The sequence below is a fragment of the Narcine bancroftii genome, chromosome 5, assembly GCF_036971445.1.
Source record: "Narcine bancroftii isolate sNarBan1 chromosome 5, sNarBan1.hap1, whole genome shotgun sequence".
Taxonomy (NCBI): domain Eukaryota; kingdom Metazoa; phylum Chordata; class Chondrichthyes; order Torpediniformes; family Narcinidae; genus Narcine; species Narcine bancroftii.
Genome location: NC_091473.1, coordinates 215502847 through 215520921, shown reverse-complemented (window position 1 = coordinate 215520921; position 18075 = coordinate 215502847). Strand labels below are relative to the sequence as shown.

At 55.1% G+C, this 18075-nt stretch overlaps 1 protein-coding gene across 1 annotated transcript; it reads right to left on the bottom strand.

Annotated features, from left to right (window-relative positions):
- Window positions 1-1153: 1153 nt before the first annotated feature.
- LOC138765516 (zinc finger protein 271-like) lies at window positions 1154-16958 on the bottom strand. The gene is made up of 6 exons (XM_069942544.1): window positions 16836-16958; window positions 16395-16727; window positions 12594-12676; window positions 7916-8154; window positions 4890-4988; window positions 1154-4082 (listed from the first exon to the last, which is right to left on the bottom strand). The coding sequence occupies exons 1-6, from the start codon at window positions 16956-16958 to the stop codon at window positions 1777-1779; spliced, it is 3183 nt and encodes a 1060-aa protein (XP_069798645.1). The 3' UTR covers window positions 1154-1776.
- Between the last annotated feature and the right edge of the window lie 1117 nt (window positions 16959-18075).

The following is an 18075-nucleotide window of genomic DNA, read 5'->3' as shown; positions in this document are numbered from 1 at the left end:
CTCCGTCACTTGCCCCATTGCATTCCCAAACAACAAATCTAACATCGCTCCCCCTCTAGTTGGCATCTCAACATATTGCTGCAAAAAGCAATCCTGAACATAATGCATAAATACTAAGCAATCCTGCCCTTTTACTAACTGCGTTTCCCAATCTGTTTCCCCAAAAAAGGTCCCAGTGACCACCCGTTTAACTTCCACCTAATTCTATTTCACGTGGCACAGGAAGCAATTCAGAGATTACCCCCCAGTGATTCTCCTTTTAAGGTCCCTACCCAACTCCCTATACTCATTCTGCAGGACCACTTCCTCCTTCCTTCCAACATCATTGGTACTAACATGTACCACAACCTCACGCTCCTTACCCTCCCCATTAGGATGTTCTGAACGTGCAGTCACATCCCGGACCCTGGCACCAGGGAGGCAAACCACCATCCGGTTTTCCTTATCGCATCCACAAAAACCTCTGTCTGTCCTCCTAACCATTGAATCCCCTATAACTATTGCCCTTTTCCTTTTATCCCTACCTTTCTGGGTCACAGAGGTTGACACCACACCTCTGTCCACCATATCCCCCTCCTCAGTACTTAAGTGGCAGTACTGATTTCTGAAGATTACAGACTCAGGTGCTTGCACATGAACCTGACCTCTCCCTTTTCTCCTCCTAACGGTAACCCACTGCCCCTCCTCCCGTGGCCTCTATGCGGCCACCTGCCCGTAGTTCTTGTCTACAATAGCCTCATTCTCCCTAACCAGAGTGAGGTAATCGAGTTGCAGCTCAAGTTCCCTGACTCGTCCCTTAGACACTTTGTGGACACGTGGACATTCGGGAGACGTGAAGACTCCATGACTTCCCACATGTGACAAGAGTAGAAAACTGCCCTCACTCTCATCCTTCCTCCTTCTCCTCACCTTATTAAATTAATTGTGAATGTCTTACCTTTAGTCCAGCATGCTCGTCCTCAACCTCTCGAGCCAAAGCCTCAAAGACCCATCCCTTCACTGCTACCCAATCCCTCCTCCAGCCTTGCGTGTGTTGACCCGACCCCACCTCGCAACTCAGCAGACTTGGATATGTGTAACTTGATCCCGTCATCTCTGCTTGAGGGCTGTTCCTCAGTGAGCTCCCCTTCCCCACAGAACCAGCCACTCCAAGTTTCGGTTCATGATCGTCCACTTTAATTCACATTGTACAGAGGAGAAGCAACAGCTCGGCTGATCGGCGGAAGAAGTTCTCGTGGTCCACCGGTCTGGGGCTGCCTGTTTCCTGTGTGGGATGGGCTCAGAGACCTCCGCCAGGGAATGAGGGGGCTGGGCAGAGGGTGAGGACTAGTTGGGGCAAGTCAGGGGTGGGGCGGTGGTGTTGAGGACGGGGAGGGGGGGGGGGAGGGAAGACGGAAGCATTCACTTAACAAAGTTGATTATAGTTGCTGCCAGCCCGAACCCCTCACCACCACACTCCCTCTCTTTGTGCCGTTCTCCCCCAGTTCCTCGCCACCTTATTTCATTCTACCTGTCTCTCTAATTCAGTCTCTCTGCCCCATTCACTCCCCAACTTCCCTTGTCCCAACCTTCTCCTGTTCTCCCCTCATTCTCTCCCCACACTCACTCACTTTCCCAATTCTTTCTTGCCCTCCCTTTCCATCCCTCCCCCATACTCTTTCATTCTCTATCCCTCCCCCATTCTCTCTCTCTCTCCTACCCGGTTCCCTCTCTCCATCAATCTGTCCCCGCCCTGCGGGCTAACCCTTCTCCGCCCCGTGGGCGTCCCTCCCCTCCCTATTGCCCGCCAGGCCCTCCCCCACCCTGCCACGGGGAAGCCTGGGGGAGAGCCCCCTGCCCACACAGATCAGCTGTGGCCGGACCCTCCCAGCTCCCAGAGGTGGGGAAGGAGCCCTGGAGGCAGAGCTCGAAGTTGGCAACACCGAGGCCGAAGCCGCCGATGTCGAAGCTGGCCAGGTGCCCCCGGCAGAGCGGGCAGTGAGGGTCATCCAGTTCGCCGGCGGACCCCTGGACCCCCGCCGGCGCCACGAAGAGCTGGCGGCAGGTGGCGCACTGCACCGCCCTCTCGCCCTCGTGCTGTGGCTGGTGCGCCAGCAGCTCAGCCCACGAGCCAAAGCCCCGCTTACACATGCCACACTCGAAGAGGGCGGGGGCGCCAGGCGCTGCCTGATCGCCCCAGGCCCGCCGGGACTGTTCGCCCGCCTGCGCCAGCTCTTGGGCCCTGGCCTGCGCCAGCCGTGCGCTGGCTGCACGAGCCAGCTGGTCGGCCAGCGCGGCCTCGGGCCCGTGCACGTTTTGGTGCTTGCTGAGGCCGCCGGCGGTGTAGAAGCGGCGCTGGCACACGCCGCACTGGAAGGCGGGCTCACCAGCGTGTTGGCGCTCGTGCAGGCGAAGCCGGGCTGCACTGGGGCAGCGCTGCGGGCAAAGCCGGCACTGGAAGAGGCCGGCGGGCGTCGCGGCATGCGTTAGCCGGTGTTTTGCCAACACGCTGGCGGTGTAGAATCCCTTGGCGCAGAGCTGGCAGCGGAAGGGCTTCTCACCCGTGTGGGTGCGCCCGTGCACGCCCAGCTCGCTGGAGGTGTAGTAGCGCTTGGGGCATTGGGCACAGGCGAAGGGCTTGATGCCGGTGTGGGTGCGCCGGTGCTTCGAGAGGTCACCGGAGCGGTAGAAGGCCTTGCCGCAGAGCGGGCAGCAGTAGGGGCGCTCGCCGGTGTGAGTGCGCCCGTGCACCCGCAGCTCGCTGGCCGTGTAGAAGCGCTTGGGGCACTGGGCGCAGGGGAAGGGGCGCTCGCCCGAGTGGAAGCGGGCATGGATCTTCAGCTCGCTGCCCGTGCAGAAGCGCTTGCCGCAGGCTGCACAGCCATGAGGCCGTTCGGCGCCATGGGTGCGCTGGTGCTTGACCAAATCGCCAGAGCGGTAGAAGCGGCGGGAGCACTCGCTGCAGCAGAAGGGGCGCTCGCCACCGTGCGTCTGCTGGTGCCGGCGCAGGTCCCCCGAGGTGAAGAAGCGCTTGGCGCACTCGCCGCAGCCGAAGGGACGCTCGCCGCTGTGGAAGCGCCGGTGCCGGGTCAGGTTACTGCTGGAGTGGAAGCGCTTGGCGCAGAGCGGGCACTCGAAAGGGCGCTCGCCTGTGTGGGTGCGCTGGTGCTCCAGCAGGTGGCCCAACCGGCCGAAGCGCTTGCCGCAGGCGGTGCAGGGATGCGGCCGCTCGCCCGTGTGGGCCAGCTGGTGCGCCCGCAGCTCACTGGAGGTGTAGAAGCGCTTGGGGCAGAGCTGGCAGGGGTAGGGGCGGCGGCCGCTGTGAAAGCGTTGGTGCGATGACAACTCGGAGTAGGTGGGGTAGCAGCGACCGCACACAGCGCACTCGAAAGGGCGGGGTGCGCCGTGCCGGGGTCGGTGCAGCGCCAGGTGACTGAGCGTGGCGAACGTCTTCCCGCACACGGCGCACTCGAAAGGCCGCTCACCCGTGTGCGTGCGCAGATGGCGCTCCAGGTGGGAAGGGCAGGCGAAGCCCTTGCCACACTCCGGGCAGGGGAAGCGATTGGGGCGGCGCTGGCGCTTCGCTCCCACCTCCCCCTCCCCATTGGGGGTCTTGGCTTCTCCATCCTCAGGGGGCCTGAGATCTCCGTCGGGCCCCTCCCCCAGCGCGGGGAACTCGGCTGCCCCTTCCTCAGGGGTCCCAGGATCCCAGCCAGGTCCCTCCCCCAGAGCGGGGGTCTCAGCTTCGCCCTCCTCAGGGGCCTCGGGGTCCCGTCCAGGTCCATCCCCTAGCGCAGGCGTTTCAGCTCCCTCCTCCTCAGGGGGCCCAGGGTCCCGGACAAGTCCCTCCCCCGGCGCAGGGGTCTCAGCTCTCTCCTCCTCAGGGGCCCCGGGGTCCCGGCCAGGTCCCTCCCCCGGCGCAGGGGTCTCAGTTCCCTCCTCCTCAGGGGCCCCAGGGTCCTGACCAGGCTCTTCCCCCAACACAAAGGTCTCAGGGGTCCCGGGGGCCAAGGGCTGGCCTGACGCTGGTGATCCGTCCATGCTGGGGGTCAGTGGTTCGGCCCCCTCTGACCCGATCTTGGGGGTCCGTGGAGATGACATTCCTGAGGGGGAGGGGGTGAGAGGGGTTGGAGAGAGGCAGAGGTGTGAGAGATGGAGGATGGGAATGCCCCTCTGCCTATTTCCTTAACACCTCCCCACCACCTCTCCCTCACGCACTGTCTCCAGTGTAGAGCTTCCTCTGTTCCTCCCCTGAATGGAACTCCCTCACCTCTCTTTCCCCCGGTGCAGAGCTCCCTCATTTCCCCTTCCGAAGCATGGAGGTCCCACACTGCCAGTCCTTGCAAGTGCAGTACTTCCTCACCTCCCTTCCCCTCACACTGAGCACCGGCATCAGCACTCCCAAGACACAGAGCTCCCACCACCGCCTGTGCCCTGGCATGGAGCTCCCCTACCGACCCTGCCCTGGAGTGGAGTTCCACTACTGACTCAGCCCCGGCGCGGAGTTCCCCCACCGCTACTGCCCCACTCTCCCTCACCACCCCATCCCTGTTACAGAGCTCCCATATTGTCCCTGCCCCCACAGCATGGAGCTCCCTCACCATCTGTGGCCCAACATGCAGCTCCCTCACCGTCTCTGCCCTGGCACCAGACTCCCACACCACCCCAGCCCCACACTCCCGCGCCGTCCCTGCCCCGCACCGCCCTGGCCCCGGCCCCGCGCCGCCCCAGCCCCGCGCCGCCCCAGCCCCGCGCTCCCGCGCCATCCCAGCCCCGCGCTCCCGTGCCGTCCCTGCCCCAGCCCCGCGCCGTCCCTGCCACACGCTCCCGCACCGCCCCTGTCCTAGCGCCGCGCTCCCACCATCCCTGCCACAGCACTGAGCTCCCTCCCTGCTGCCTCTCAGACTCACCACTCCTTCTCGCTCTCTCCAATTGAAGAGTGTAGTGATCACTCGAAGTGGTGTGAATCAGGATCAGATCCAGCCCTTCTCTCCCTCGGGGCAAGGGTCCTGTGGGGAAGTGGGTGGGGTTGTCAGTACTAATGCCCCATCTGGTAGCTGTCTCTGGTACAGTGGGGAGCAGGTGTCATCCACTGCCATCTTGAGCATATTCTTCCTATTTCTAGTGGGTGGGGTGGGGAGGGTATCACTCTATTCCAGAGGGGGCTAGTTCTCTGGTTCTCTCTCACTATACCAGATTTGGGGGTAGGGGTGGGATGCGGGAGCAAAAAGATCTCTCTCCATCTATACTGGAGGAAGGGTAGCACTCCCTCTATCATGGGCTGGCGCTAAGATCTCTCCCTCCATTCAGGGTGGAGTGGAAAAGTCTCCCTCCCTCTACCCCAGTGGCCGAAGGGTCTCTCTCCCTCTATCTGGGGGAGTGGGGGGAGAGAATGGTCTCTCCTCTCCCTCTTTATACCGGTGGGAAGAATCTTACCCTCTAACCCAGTTTTGGGGGGGGGGCACGGGAAAGAATGAAAAGTCTCTCTCTACCCAGGGATTGGGGCAGTCTTCTCAGAGGAAGGGTCTCTCTCCCTCTTTATCCTAGGGTGGTTAAGGAATAGATGAGGATCTCTCTCTCTAACAATCTATCCTAAGGATGGGAGGGGGAGGTGAGGGTCTCTCTCTGTACCCTACTGACTGGTGTGGGGTGGAGGTGAGGGTCTCTCTCTCTGTATCCTAGGGGTGGGGGGGTTGGAGTTTAATCTCCTTCAAAGCTGGAAATCTCTGTCTGGGTGTGGGAGGAAAGGAATTCTCTCCCTCTATCCAATGGGGATTATGTCTCTATCCTGAGGGGGTGGGGGTGGAATGCTCCTCCTCTTTCCCATGGAGAAGGGTCTCTCTACCCATGAGGAAATGGTTTCTCAGACCGTCTCTCTCTCTCTCTCCTATTGGGGAAGAGGTTGTGGAAGGTCTCCCCCTTCCCCTCCCTCCCTCCCTCAATACTGAAGGGGAGGAATGGACTCCCTCCCTCTCTCTCTCTCTCTCTCCCAGGGCAGGGGGATTGGGAGAGAAGAAGCATCTCCATCCTGGGACGTAGGGTTCTCTCTCTATGCCGGGGTGAAGGGACTCTCCCTATCTTCCTAAGGGGTGGAAATGGTCACTCTCCTTATATCCCAGGGGATGGAGCAGGACGAAGGATCAATCTCTATCCCGGGGTGGGGGAAGTGTCCCTCTTCTTGTATCCTGGGGGGAAGCAGGGGAACGTATTCCTCTCTCTGTCCAGTGTGAAGGGTCTCCCTCCTGTGCATGGAGATGGGAAAGGTCTCTTTCCTGCTATCCCAGGACAGGGAATTCTCTCCCTCTATCCCTGCTTTGGGGGGGGGGGGTAATTGTTTCTCTCTATTCCAGTTTGAGATAGGGGCTGGTCTCCATCCTCTCTCCCTCTGGCCCAGGGTCTCTCTCCCTCTATCCCAGGGGTGGGTGGTAGATCTCTCCCTCTATCTCAGGCTCTCTATCCCAGAGGTGGGTGGCAGATCTCTCCCTCTATCCCAGGGGTGGGTGGTAGATCTCTCCCTCTATCTCAGGGACTCTATCCCAGAGGTGGGTGGCAGATCTCTCCCTCTATCCGGGAGGAGGAAGGGTCTTTATAACATGGGGCACCATTCTCTCTCTCTTTCAGGATGGCGGAGGGGGGTGCTGTGAAAGGGTGTCTATCGCTCAATCCTCTCCCTAGATCCCAATGATGGAATGGTTCTCTCCCTCGATCCCATGGGTGGAATGGTCCTCTCCCTCAAACTATGGTACGGAAGGGTGGGGGGTGATGGGAAGGGTCTGGATCCCTTTTGCAGTTAGGATCTATCCCTGTATCCTGAATGAATGAAGTGGAAGTACCTTTCAGCTTGTATCCCAGTGGGTGGGTAAAAGCCTCAGAGCCTTTATCCTGGATGAGGGGAGTGATGCATCTCACTTTATCATGGGTGAGGTCAAGAGTCTCTATTCCCAGAGGGTGAGGGGAGCAAGGATGACTCCATCCTATGCCATTGGGAAGGAGGGAGGTGAAAGGGTCTCTCCCAAAGGGCTAGGTATGGAGTTGGGGATGGTAATGGGTCTCTCTATCATGTGGAGGGGGCTCCCTCGATCCAGAAGGGGGGTCCTTCTACCCCAGATAGAGATGGGGGGAGGCTCCTCTACCCCAGAGAGAGACAGGAAGGCTCCCTCTACCCCGGAGACGGGGAGAGGCTCCCTCTACCCCGGAGACGGGGAGAGGCTCCCTCTACCCCGGAGACGGGGAGAGGCTCCCTCTACCCCGGAGACGGGGAGAGGCTCCCTCTACCCCGGAGACGGGGAGAGGCTCCCTCTACCCCGGAGATGGGGAGAGGCTCCCTCTACCATGGAGAGAGATGGGGAAGCTCCCTCTACCCCAGAGATGGGGAGGCTCCCTCTACCCTGGAGAGAGATGGGGGAGGCTCCCTCTACCCCAGAGAGAGATGGGGGAGGCTCCCTCTACCCTGGAGAGAGATGGGGGAGGCTCCCTCTACCCCGGAGAGAGATGGGGAGGCTTCCTCTACCCCGGAAACAGGGGGAGGCTCCCTCTACCCCAGAGACAGGGAGGCTCCCTCTACCCCTGAGACGGGGGGAGGCTCCCTCTACCCCTGAGACGGGGGGAGGCTCCCTCTATCCCTGAGATGGGGGGAGGCTCCCTCTACAGCGGAGATGGGCAGGGTGTGGGGGGGGGGGTAGCTGTGGGCACATTATCTTGTCCTCACCCACCGACAGATAACCTCCCCGCCGGGAGGCGCTCCCTCTCGCTCTCCGAGGGGCGCTCCCTCCGCCCCACCCCGGCCTGCGCTCCCTCCCTCGGCTGCCCTAGTCCAGGGAGGCCTTTGTTCGGCCGGGCCATGACTGGGGCCTCGTCCCCCGACCGCCCGCCCGCTGCAGGGCCGACACTAGGCCCCGCTGACCGGCTCCCACCCGCTCCCCGGCCGCCGGCTCACCCGAGCGACGGCTTCCATCCACCGGCAGCAGTGTCCGTTGCCGGCCTGGCCAGAGCGGACGGGCCCATCCCCCAAGCCTGGCGACCCCTCCCCACCGCTTACCCCGCCCCCGACCCCCCGCGCACATGCACGCCATGGATCGGCTGCTTGCTGACGCGCAGAGCATTCTGGGCGATGTGGCCAGCCATTGAATGTCCGGAGGGGGAGGGGGCGGTAAGTGAGGAAGAGATTTTATATTTCTGCTTGGAGAGACAGAGAATTCGATCAACCGATCAGTCAAGGGTTGGGGGTATTGAGAGAAACAATGGAAGGGAGAAATACAGAGGGTTGGAGAGAATAACGAGCGTGAGAAAGAAACCGGCAACCTGAAGGGTGGGTGTGGGGATGGAGATTGAGGGAGGCAGGGAGGGAAGAGAAGGAGAAGGACAGGAATGGAGAGATGGAGAGGGAAACGTGGAGAGAGAGAGTGGGGGTGGATGGGAGAGATGGACAGGGAAGGGGTGGAGAGAGAGATGAGATGAGAGAAAGATAGGAATAGAGATGCAGAGAGATGGAATCGAGAAATGGGTGGATGGAGAGGGGGATGGATGCAGAAAGGGATGGCTGGAGAAAGAGGCAAAGATGGAGAAAGAAAACAGGGATGGAGGGAGAGAGATAGGGATAGAGAGTTGGATGGCGTGGAGAAAGACTAGTGGAAGGAGAGAGATGGAGATCCAGTGATGGGGACAGAGAGTGAGACTGGAATAGAGATGAATGGAGTGATTGAGAAATAGATGGCAAGAGAGGTGGATGGAGGACGGAAAAAGAGAGATGGGAAACAGAGTGTGAGAGAGAGAGAATGGGAATAGAGTCATGGAGAGAGAAATGGGTGTAGGGAGATAGAGAGATGGGATTAGAGGAAGACAGATAGGCATGGAGAGAGTTAAGAGAAAAATGGGTGGAGAGAGTGGGAGATGAGAGATGGATGAAAAAAATTGGATGGAGAGAGTAATAGAGAGAGAGAGATTGAAAGAGGGATGGAACAAAGATAGAGAAGGAGAGAGACCTGGGATGTTGCGAGAGAGAGGCATGATGGAGAGAGATGAATTTGGAGAAAAATAGAGAAGGACAAGGATAGAGAGTGAGTTGGAGAGGGACAGGGATGGAAAATGATGGTATGGGGAGAGAGAAAGATAGATGATGACGAGAATGAATAATGGAGTGAGAAAGATGGATTCAGAGTGGGATGGAGAAAAAGAACAGATGTAGGGAGATTGTGATAAAGAGCTGGAGAGAAAGGAAGATGGAAAGAGGGATGGAGCCAGAAAAATGGGGAAGGAGAGCTAGAAAGAGAGAAAGGAATGGAGAGAGGAGATGGAGAAAGAAAGAGTGATAAAGGGATGGAGATGGTTGAGAATGAGGGAGAGGGGGCTGGAGAGATAGATGGGGATGGAGAATGAGAGACAAGAATGGAGAGAGAGAGAGATGGGATAGCGAGCGATAGGGATTGAAAGAGGGAAAGAGAGTCAAATGTCGGGAGAGAGAGAGAGACAGGGATGCAAAGAGAGTGGAAAGTGATGGGGCTGAAAAGAGAAAGGGAGACAGTCAATGATTCAGTGTGAAAAAAAGGGATGGAGAGGGTGAGACAGGGATGGGGAAGGGAGATATAAACAAGATTGGAGAGAGATGGAGCAGGGGATGGAGAAGAGAGGATGGATTGAGAAAGACAGCTAGCGTGAGATGGATAGAGAGAACGAGATGGGGATAGAGATATGGAGTAAGTGGGTGAAAGGAATAGAGAGAGCGAGTTGAATAGAAGGAGACAGGAGCAGGGAGAGAGGGAAAGGGATTGAGAGAGGGGGAGACAGAGAGGTAGAAACAGAGAGTGGCAATGATGGAGATGGGATGGAGAAATAGAAAGATGGACAGAGTGAAAGAGATGAATAGGGAGAAAGAAGGATAGAATTGGAGAGAGGGTTGAAAGAGAGATAAGGCTCAAAAGTGAGATGGTGTATGAGAGACAGATGGAGAGAGGCACTAATGGAGAGAGATTGGATTTAGAGAGAGATACAGGTTAGAGAGAGAATGAGGAATTGAGAAAAAGGGATAGAGGGAGAGACTCAGTGATGGTGAGAGAGAGGGATGAAGAGAGACATGAATTGAAAAAGAAAAACAGGAATGGAGATAAAGACTGTATGGATAGAAAGAAACAGGGATGGAGAAATATTGGATGGAGGAAGAAAAGGGGACAGAGAGTGCTTAAGAGATGAAAATGGAGAGAGATGGATGGAGTGAGATGGATGGAGTGAGAGAGATAGATGGTTAGAGAGGGATGGTGTGAGAGAGGGATTGTAGAGAGAAAGACACAGAGGAGATACAGGGCTAGAAAGGATTGAGAAAGATGGAAATGGAGAGATAGAAGACAGAATAGAGAAAGGGCTAGAAAGGATTGAGAAAGATGGAATTGGAGAGATAGAAGACAGGATAGAGAAAGGTGGAGAGAGATTGATGGAGAGAAAGAAGCAGAGATGGCAGAAGGAGATGGTGATGGATGAAGAGAGGGAGTGTGAGAGAGATGGAAAAAGAGAGGGAGGGGAGATGGAGAGAGGAACTGGGTGCAGAGACACAGATGGAAATAGAGTGATGGGGATGGAGACAAGAATAGAGATGGATAGAGTGAGAAATGGGTGGTGAGAGTCATGGATGGATAGAGAAGATGGAAATGGAGACTGGGATGGAGAGAGATGGGGATGCAGTGTATGAGAGGGGGAGAGTGAGCTGTGAATGGACAGAGAGGGACAGGGATAATGGTAGTGATGGGGGTGGAGAGAGATAGTGAGAGGTACTGTATATGAATGGTATTTGCGAAGGATGGAGTGAGAAGATGGAGAGTGGAATGATGGGAAAGAATGGCCATAGAGAAATCTAGAGATTGATAAAAGGGATGAAAAGAGAGGGAGATGGAAAAAAAGATGAGGAAGGAAAGAGAGAGGGAAGCCAGATTTGGAGAAAGACTGTGATAAAGGGGATGGAGAGGGTTGAAAGAGAGAGAAAAATGGAGAAAGTTGGGGCTGGAGAAACAGAGGTAGAGGGAAGATGATGCAGAATGAAAAAAGGGGATGGAGAGGGTCAGACAGAGTTAGGAGAGAAGAAAGGGTGGAGGGAGAAAATGGGATGGAGATAGAATTGGAGAGAGATGGAGAAAGAAATAGAGAAGGAAAGATGGATCAAGAAAGAGCTGAAGTGGGAGAGACAGAGAGAGGATGGTGATAGAGAGAGACAGATGGAGCAAGAAGGGAAATGGAGACAGATGGAGAGAGAGACTGGGATGGAGAGACGGATGGAGAGAGAAAAGGAAGAGAGATTAACAGTGGGAAGATGGTGAGAGGGAGATACAGATGTAGAGTATGACAGGGATGGAGATGGGGATGGAGGAAAGGATAGAAAGATGGATGGTGAGAAAGAGATGGTTAGGGAGAAAGATGGATGGAGGGAAAGACAGGGTTGAAGAGAGATGGAGGGCTCAAAAGGGCTTGAGAGAGAGACAGAGGCAGGAATGGAGAGTGAGAGGGGGATGGAGAGTGATGGTGATGGAGAGAGATGAAGATGGAGAGAGGGAAAGGGATAGAGAGAGAGAGACAGGGATAGAGAAAGAAGACAGAGTTGGGGAGTGAAAAGAAGATGATGAGGCAGGCACAGATGTAGCAGATGACAGGAAGGGAGATGGGATGGAGAGACAGATAGAAAGATGGATGGATATTTACAGAAATGGATAGGGAGAAAGGTGGATGGGGAGAGAAAGGGATGAAGAGGGTTGAAAGAAGGCTAAAAGTGGAAATGGTTTGAGAGAGAAAAACAGAGAGAGTCAGAGATAGAGAGAGTGAAGGATTGAGAGGGAGATTGATTGAGAGAGCCAGAGATAGGGAGAGAGAGGGATGGAGAGAGAGAGCTGGAGAGAGAAAGGGGTTTTAAGAGAAAGACAATGATGGTGAGAGACAGATGAGGATGGATGGAGAGAGAGATGGGTTAAGAGGGATAGAAATGGAGAGATGGCTAGGGAGATGGATAGAGTGAGGCAGTGATAGATGGAATGAAATATGGAGAGAGAGACAGACAGACAGACAGACAGAGACAAAAGTTTGAGGTCCCTCAAACACCCCCCAGCCAAGGAATCCTGGCACTGGACGGGGGTGGGGGGCACTGGTCTGGGGGTAGGAGGGGGTGGTGGCGGTGCTGGATAGGGGGGGAAAGATGTCCGGTTTTGGGTCAGACAGTCCGGCTTTTGAGCCCTCAGTCTTCAGTCCAGAACCACCTGAACCGGATGTTACTTTGTCTTCCATTTGAGGGTGTAGACTGTGTGTGGCCATGTTTCTTCTCGCGCATATACGCGAGTGCCGGCTGTTGCATGCATGATGAGGGGGATGTGTGACGGCAGCGCACGAAGGTTCATGGCAGGTAAGCCTCCCCCCCCACCCCCCCTGCCTCTGCCCGCTGAGCGAGTTTTTGACGCTGACCCTGCATGTCCTCCTTTTTTGTAGGTTGGTGGGGGGGAGGATGGTGGTGGTGGTGGCGCTGGACATACCTCATATCTCTTTCCGTCCTCCTGTTCTCTCTCAACTACAGTATATAGATCTTGGCTGACACTGCTATAGGTGTCATTTTAAATCAAACACCCCCCTCCCCCCGCCATGTTATCGACCTCCGCAGTGTTATCAACCCCTCTTTCGACCACTTGGATGGTCTCATCAATCCCTGGGGATCAATATTGACCACTTTGTGGACCTCAAAAAGATAGAGAGAGCAATGGAGTGACAGGGGTGTAGAGAGAAAGAGATGGAGATAAAGTGATAGGGCTGGAGAGTGAGACGGGAATATGGATGGATTTAGTGATTGAGTAATGAATGGCAGGATAGATGTATACACAGAGCACAGTGACGATGGGAGGAATGGAAAGAGATGGGGATGGAGTAAGAGTGAGAGAAAGAGAGATGGATGGGGAAAGAAACAGGGATGTAGGGAGATACCAAGATGGGGAGTGATGGGGATTGAGATAGAGAGGGAAATAGATGAGGATGGAGAGAGAGAGAAACAGACCAGGATGGAGAGAGAAAGAGATGGTGACAGAGGAAGGAGAGACAGGGATGGGGAGAGGGAGACAGAGTGAGAGAGAGTGAGAAGGGGATTGATATAGAGAGAGACAGATGGAAAGGTCAGGGATGGAGAGTGAGTCAGGAATGGAGAGAAAGAGGTTTGAGAGAGATGGAGACAGCAGATGAATTGACGGAGTGATTAAATGATAGATGGTGAGAGAGGTTGTTGGATAGAGTGTGGCAGGGCTGGAGGATGTGAAGGAGCTGGGAATGGAGAGAGTGGGATGCAGAGACTGATGGAGTGTGAGGGAGAGACAAAGCTGGAGATAAAGAGAGAGAAATGGCTTGGAAAGACAGAGATGGAACTGCGATGGAGAGAGAGAGAGAGGGAAACAGGGAAAGTGTGTGTGAGAGAGAGAGAGAGGGATAGAGACGGCTAGAGAGGTGGGAACAATGATGATGGACAGGGAGAAAAATTAAAGACTGATGGGGAGATAGAAAGGGGGATGGAGAGAAAGTGATGGAAATGGAGAGGGGAGGTGGAGAGACAGGTAGCAGTTGGAAAGAAAAGGGCAATGGAGAGAAGGATGGAGAAAGAGACAGGGATGGAGAGAGAGGGGGTGTTGGAAAGAGAGAAGAGGATTGAGATAGATAAACAGAAATTGAATGGTAATAATGAAGAGGGTGTGATGGATAGAGGCAGGGAGAGAGATGGGAATGGGGACAGTCACAGGGATAGAGAGAGAGGTGGATGGACTGTGAGACAACTAGGAAGAGGGAGGTGGAGGAAGAGAAAGTCAGCGAAGGAGTGAGGGGGAGAGAGACGGGGACATGCTGAAGGAGAGGGGGTGCAAGATATAGAGAGAGGCAGAGCTAGAGAGGGGGAGGTACGGAAATGCCAAGAGATTGGGAGAGAGAGAGACAGTGGGAAAATAGATGACAGACGGAGGTGGATGGAGAAAGGGAAGAAGATGGATGGAGAGAAGGAGGCAAGGAATGGAGATAAAGAGGGATGGAGAGAGTGAAGAGGCTGGGATGCTAGGGATAGAGATGGAGAGAAAGATGGGGATGGAGGAGAGCCAGATAGAGAGAGGGATGGATAGAGATGGATATTGAAAGGGGATTGGAGAAAGAGGAGATGGATAGAGAGAGAGGCAAGGATGGAAAGAGAGTCAGGGATGGAGAGAGATGGATGGAGATAGACAGGGATAAAGAGAGAGGTGGTGATGGAGAGGGGATGAAAAGAGAGACCACAAGGTAGGGACAGAGAGAGACAGTGATGAAGAGAGGTGAGGATGCAGAGTGAGAAGCTGTGATAGAAAGGGATGGAGATAGCAAGAGAGAGGGAGAGAGAAAGATTCTGATTGAGAGTTGGAGATAGATGGAGAGAGAGGAACAGGGACAGAGAAACAAGAGAGGCGGTCATAGAGAGGGAGTGAGGGGCAGAGACAGGTGGGGATGGAGAGAGAGAGAGAGAGGGATGGATGAAAATAGAAAGGAATAGAGAACAGGAAGGAAATGGAGAAAGCAAGGGGAGAGTAAGAGCGATAAATTGCAAGGGAGAGACAGGACTGGAGAGGCAGAGAGAAAGGCAGCAAGGAAAGACAGAGGGGAACTCGGATGTAGATGGATGGTGAGAGCGAGTGACAGATAGAGAAAAGAGGGCTAGAGAGAGAGAGAGAGAGAGAACATGCAAATGGACAGGGAGAAAGGGATAAAGAGAGAGGGAGAGATAATGGGGAGACAAAGGGATGGAGATATTATGATGGAGAGAAAGAGATGGCAATGTAGAGAGGGGGGATAGAGAGAGAGAAATGGAGAAATAGATAAGATTGGAAAGAGAAAGAGGAATGAAGAGAGATGTGGAGAGAAAGGTGGAGATAGAAAGGGGATGGAGAGGAAAGAGAGAAGGGGATTGAAATAGATATAGAGAAATGGAATGGCATTGGTGAAGAGAGGCAGTGATGGAGAGAGAAGCCCAGAGAGAGAGAGATGGACAGTGAGGCACTGGTAAAAGAGGGGATGGAGGAGGAGATAGACAACAAAGGAGTGAGAGGAGGTAGTGGTGGAAAGAGATAGGGACACTGAGGGTGAGAGAGATACAGAAAGGTGGAACTAGAGTTGAGGGAGGAATGGAGTTGGAGTGAGAGTGATTGGGAGAGAGAGTGGGAAAAAAAGACAGGGAGGTGGATGGAGAGAGGGAGAGCATTAGAGAGAGAAGGAATGGAGATAGAGTGAGGGATGGAGGGGGCTGAGGTGATAGGGATGTAGAGAGAGGGAGAGAAAGATGGGGTGGAGAGGCATCAATGGAGGTGGAAAGTGATGGATAAGGGGGATTGGAGAGGAGGGAAATGGAAATGGTGAGAAAATAGATGAAGATGGAGAGAACTGTTTATGCAGGGAGGGAGAGAGAAGAATGGAGACAGTCTGGATGGAGAGAGCTGGATGGAGATTGACTGACAGAGAGAGAGTGATGGGAAGAAGATGGGGATGAAAAGAGAGAGTGCAAGGCAGGGATAGAGAGAGGGACAGTGATGGTGACAGATGAGGATGGGGAGATAGAGAGGGACAGTGGTGGAGAGAGGTGGAGATGGAGAGATGATGGAGACAGAAGAACAGGGATAGAGAGACAGAGAGAGGACATAGGGAAGGTGAAGAGACATGGAATGGAGAGATAAAAGAGTGATGGAAAGAGAGAGGCATGGATGGATGGAAAGAGCAGAGGAAAGGAGAAAGAGATAAGGATGGAGAGAATAGAGGGATAGGGATGGAGTGGGAGAGGGAGATGGAGAGAAAGGCACATATGGGAGAGAGAGATAGGAGTGGAGAGGGAGAGGGATGTAAAGAGGGAAAGGCAGAGAGACAGGAATGGTGAGAGATCCTCTTCTCCCACACAGTCTCTCTCAATCCCTTTCTCCCACATACAGTTTCTCTTGACCTCTCTCTCACATACTCTTGATCTCTCTCGCTCTCTCAATTTCTCTCTCCCACCCAGTCTCTCTCAGGCCATGCCCTCTTCACACTGCTACCCTCAGGAGGGACCTGAAGACGAACACTAGTGATACAAAAGCAGCAGCTTCTCCTCAGTCATCAGATTTCTGAGTGGATAATGAACCACAGTCACTACCTCACTTTCTTTCTCTTCTTTTGCAGCAATTTATTTATTAAAAAAATGTAATTTATGGCAATTTTGCACCTGTAATGCTGCCACAAAACAATGTATGAACAATGACATGTTGTTGACCAAAAAATTCTGATTCTCCCTCAATCCCTCTCTCCCATACACATTCTCTCTCAATCTGTCTCCCATGCATAATCTCTCACACACACACACACACACACACACACACACACACACACACACACACACACACACACACACACACACACACACACACACACACACACACACTGTCACTTAAAACCAGTTTATAGCCACTTTCAGGTTGGAATTGCCAGGAGAAGGCGGCTCTGGAGCCAGCTGCAGGTGTCTGCGAAGGGATGTTCAGGTGGCAGCACTGAAGACGGTGTTCTGCCACCTGAAAGGTCCACAGCAGGGAGAGGTGCTGCAGAGCAAATGCCAGCTCCTGAGTCAGGGCAGGGGCAGCCACCTGACAGCCCTCCTCCCTGTGCCTGACAGCCCCCCTCAGTGCGGGACTACGGGGCTTCAGCGGCCAGCACAGGCCTACGGGGCCCAAAGTCCCACGCAGGCCACCCCAGCCCTGTAGTCCTGCACCAGGGGGCTGTCAGGCAGAGGGGAGGGGGCTGTCAGGCGCTGAGAGTTGGGTCACTGGCTGACTGTCATCAGCCTGCCCCCTGCTAGGCACCTAAAAGCTGCTAGCCTGCCTTACTGCTCTCAAATGCCTAGGGGGAGTGCTCAGAAGTGGAGAATATTCCTCCCCGAGGTGGGTTGAGTAAGTGCTCCTCAGGGACGTGATTTCCGCTTTCAGGTGGCCTCCTCCTGACAGCCACATTTGGGTATTTTAGGCAGCTTTACATTTGGGTATTCTGGCCACCTGGCTTTTCTCTCTCTCACACACACTCTCCCTCATGCATGTTCTCATACAAGGCTTTTTCAGGTGCATTCCCCGCTAAGAATGTGCCTGAAGAAGCAGAAGTGGTCCTTTAAATTGCAGTTCAGGTGGCAGCCTTGAAAATGCAGCGCTGGCCATCTGAAAGGACAGCTGCGCCGGAATGCGCATCTGAGCGCATTCCAGCTTGTGTCCCTTGGGCTGTCAATTCAGGATGGCTGGCTGTCAGCTGGGACAGCCAGCACAGGCTATCAGCACGGGGACGTCTCGTGCGGGACATCTCTACATTGATTCCGCTACCCCGCCCTCTTCCCATTCACAAAATCAGTCCCCACACTGTCAGGTAGCCGGCATGGGCTGTCCCCACACTGTCGGGCAGCCGGTCCCAGGCGGGATGTCCCCACACTGATCCCGCTGCCCCACTCTCTCCTCATTCACAGGGCTGGAGCGGCCGGTGGGGGGTGGAAAGGGGGCTGAGCGGCCGGCGGGGGAGAAGGAGGCTGGAGTGGCCGGCGGTGGGGGGGGGGGGGGGGTACGGGGGCTGGAGTGGCTGGCAGGGGAGGAGGCTAGAGCACCAGCGGGGGAGGAGGTGCTCGAGTCGGGTACCGGCATTGTTTCAGCCAACCCCCTTCTCCCCCGCCGGCCGCTCTAGTCCCCTTTTCCCCACTCCCGAAAGCAGTCCCACAGTGTGGAGACAGCCCGCACTGGCTGCCCGCCAGTGCGGGGACTGGGAGAGGAGCTGTCAGGCGCTGGCCAGCTGATTGTCATCCGAATGCAGCCGCCTAAAAACGGCTGCATTCGGATGGCTGTGGAGGCCACTGTGCTGCGGGGATTATCCTCTCGGAGGAGGGTTACCAAACTCACCTTGCAGGCACTTCCTGCACATTCACGCGGCCATCTCACAGCCACATTTTCCCAAAATATGTAGCTTTACGAGCAGGGCAATTGGCCACCTGAAAGTGCCTCAGACACACACAATCTCTTGAAAGCAATAAAGCAATCTTTCACACATGCAGTCTCCCGCAATGTAGTCTCACACACACACACACACACACACACA

Bases quoted from the DNA above. Each gene is read 5' to 3' on its own strand.
- LOC138765516 (XM_069942544.1), bottom strand. From the start codon at position 16,958: ATGTGGCTGTCAGGAGGAGGCCACCTGAAAGCGGAAATCACGTCCCTG. The intron at 16,728-16,835 runs GTAAGGCAGGCT...TCTGCCTGACAG, and splicing joins CCCCTAGGCATTTGAGAGCA to CCCCCTGGTGCAGGACTACA. The intron at 8,155-12,593 runs GTCGATAACATG...CTCTCCAAGCAG, and splicing joins GGGTTGATAACACTGCGGAG to AAATATAAAATCTCTTCCTC.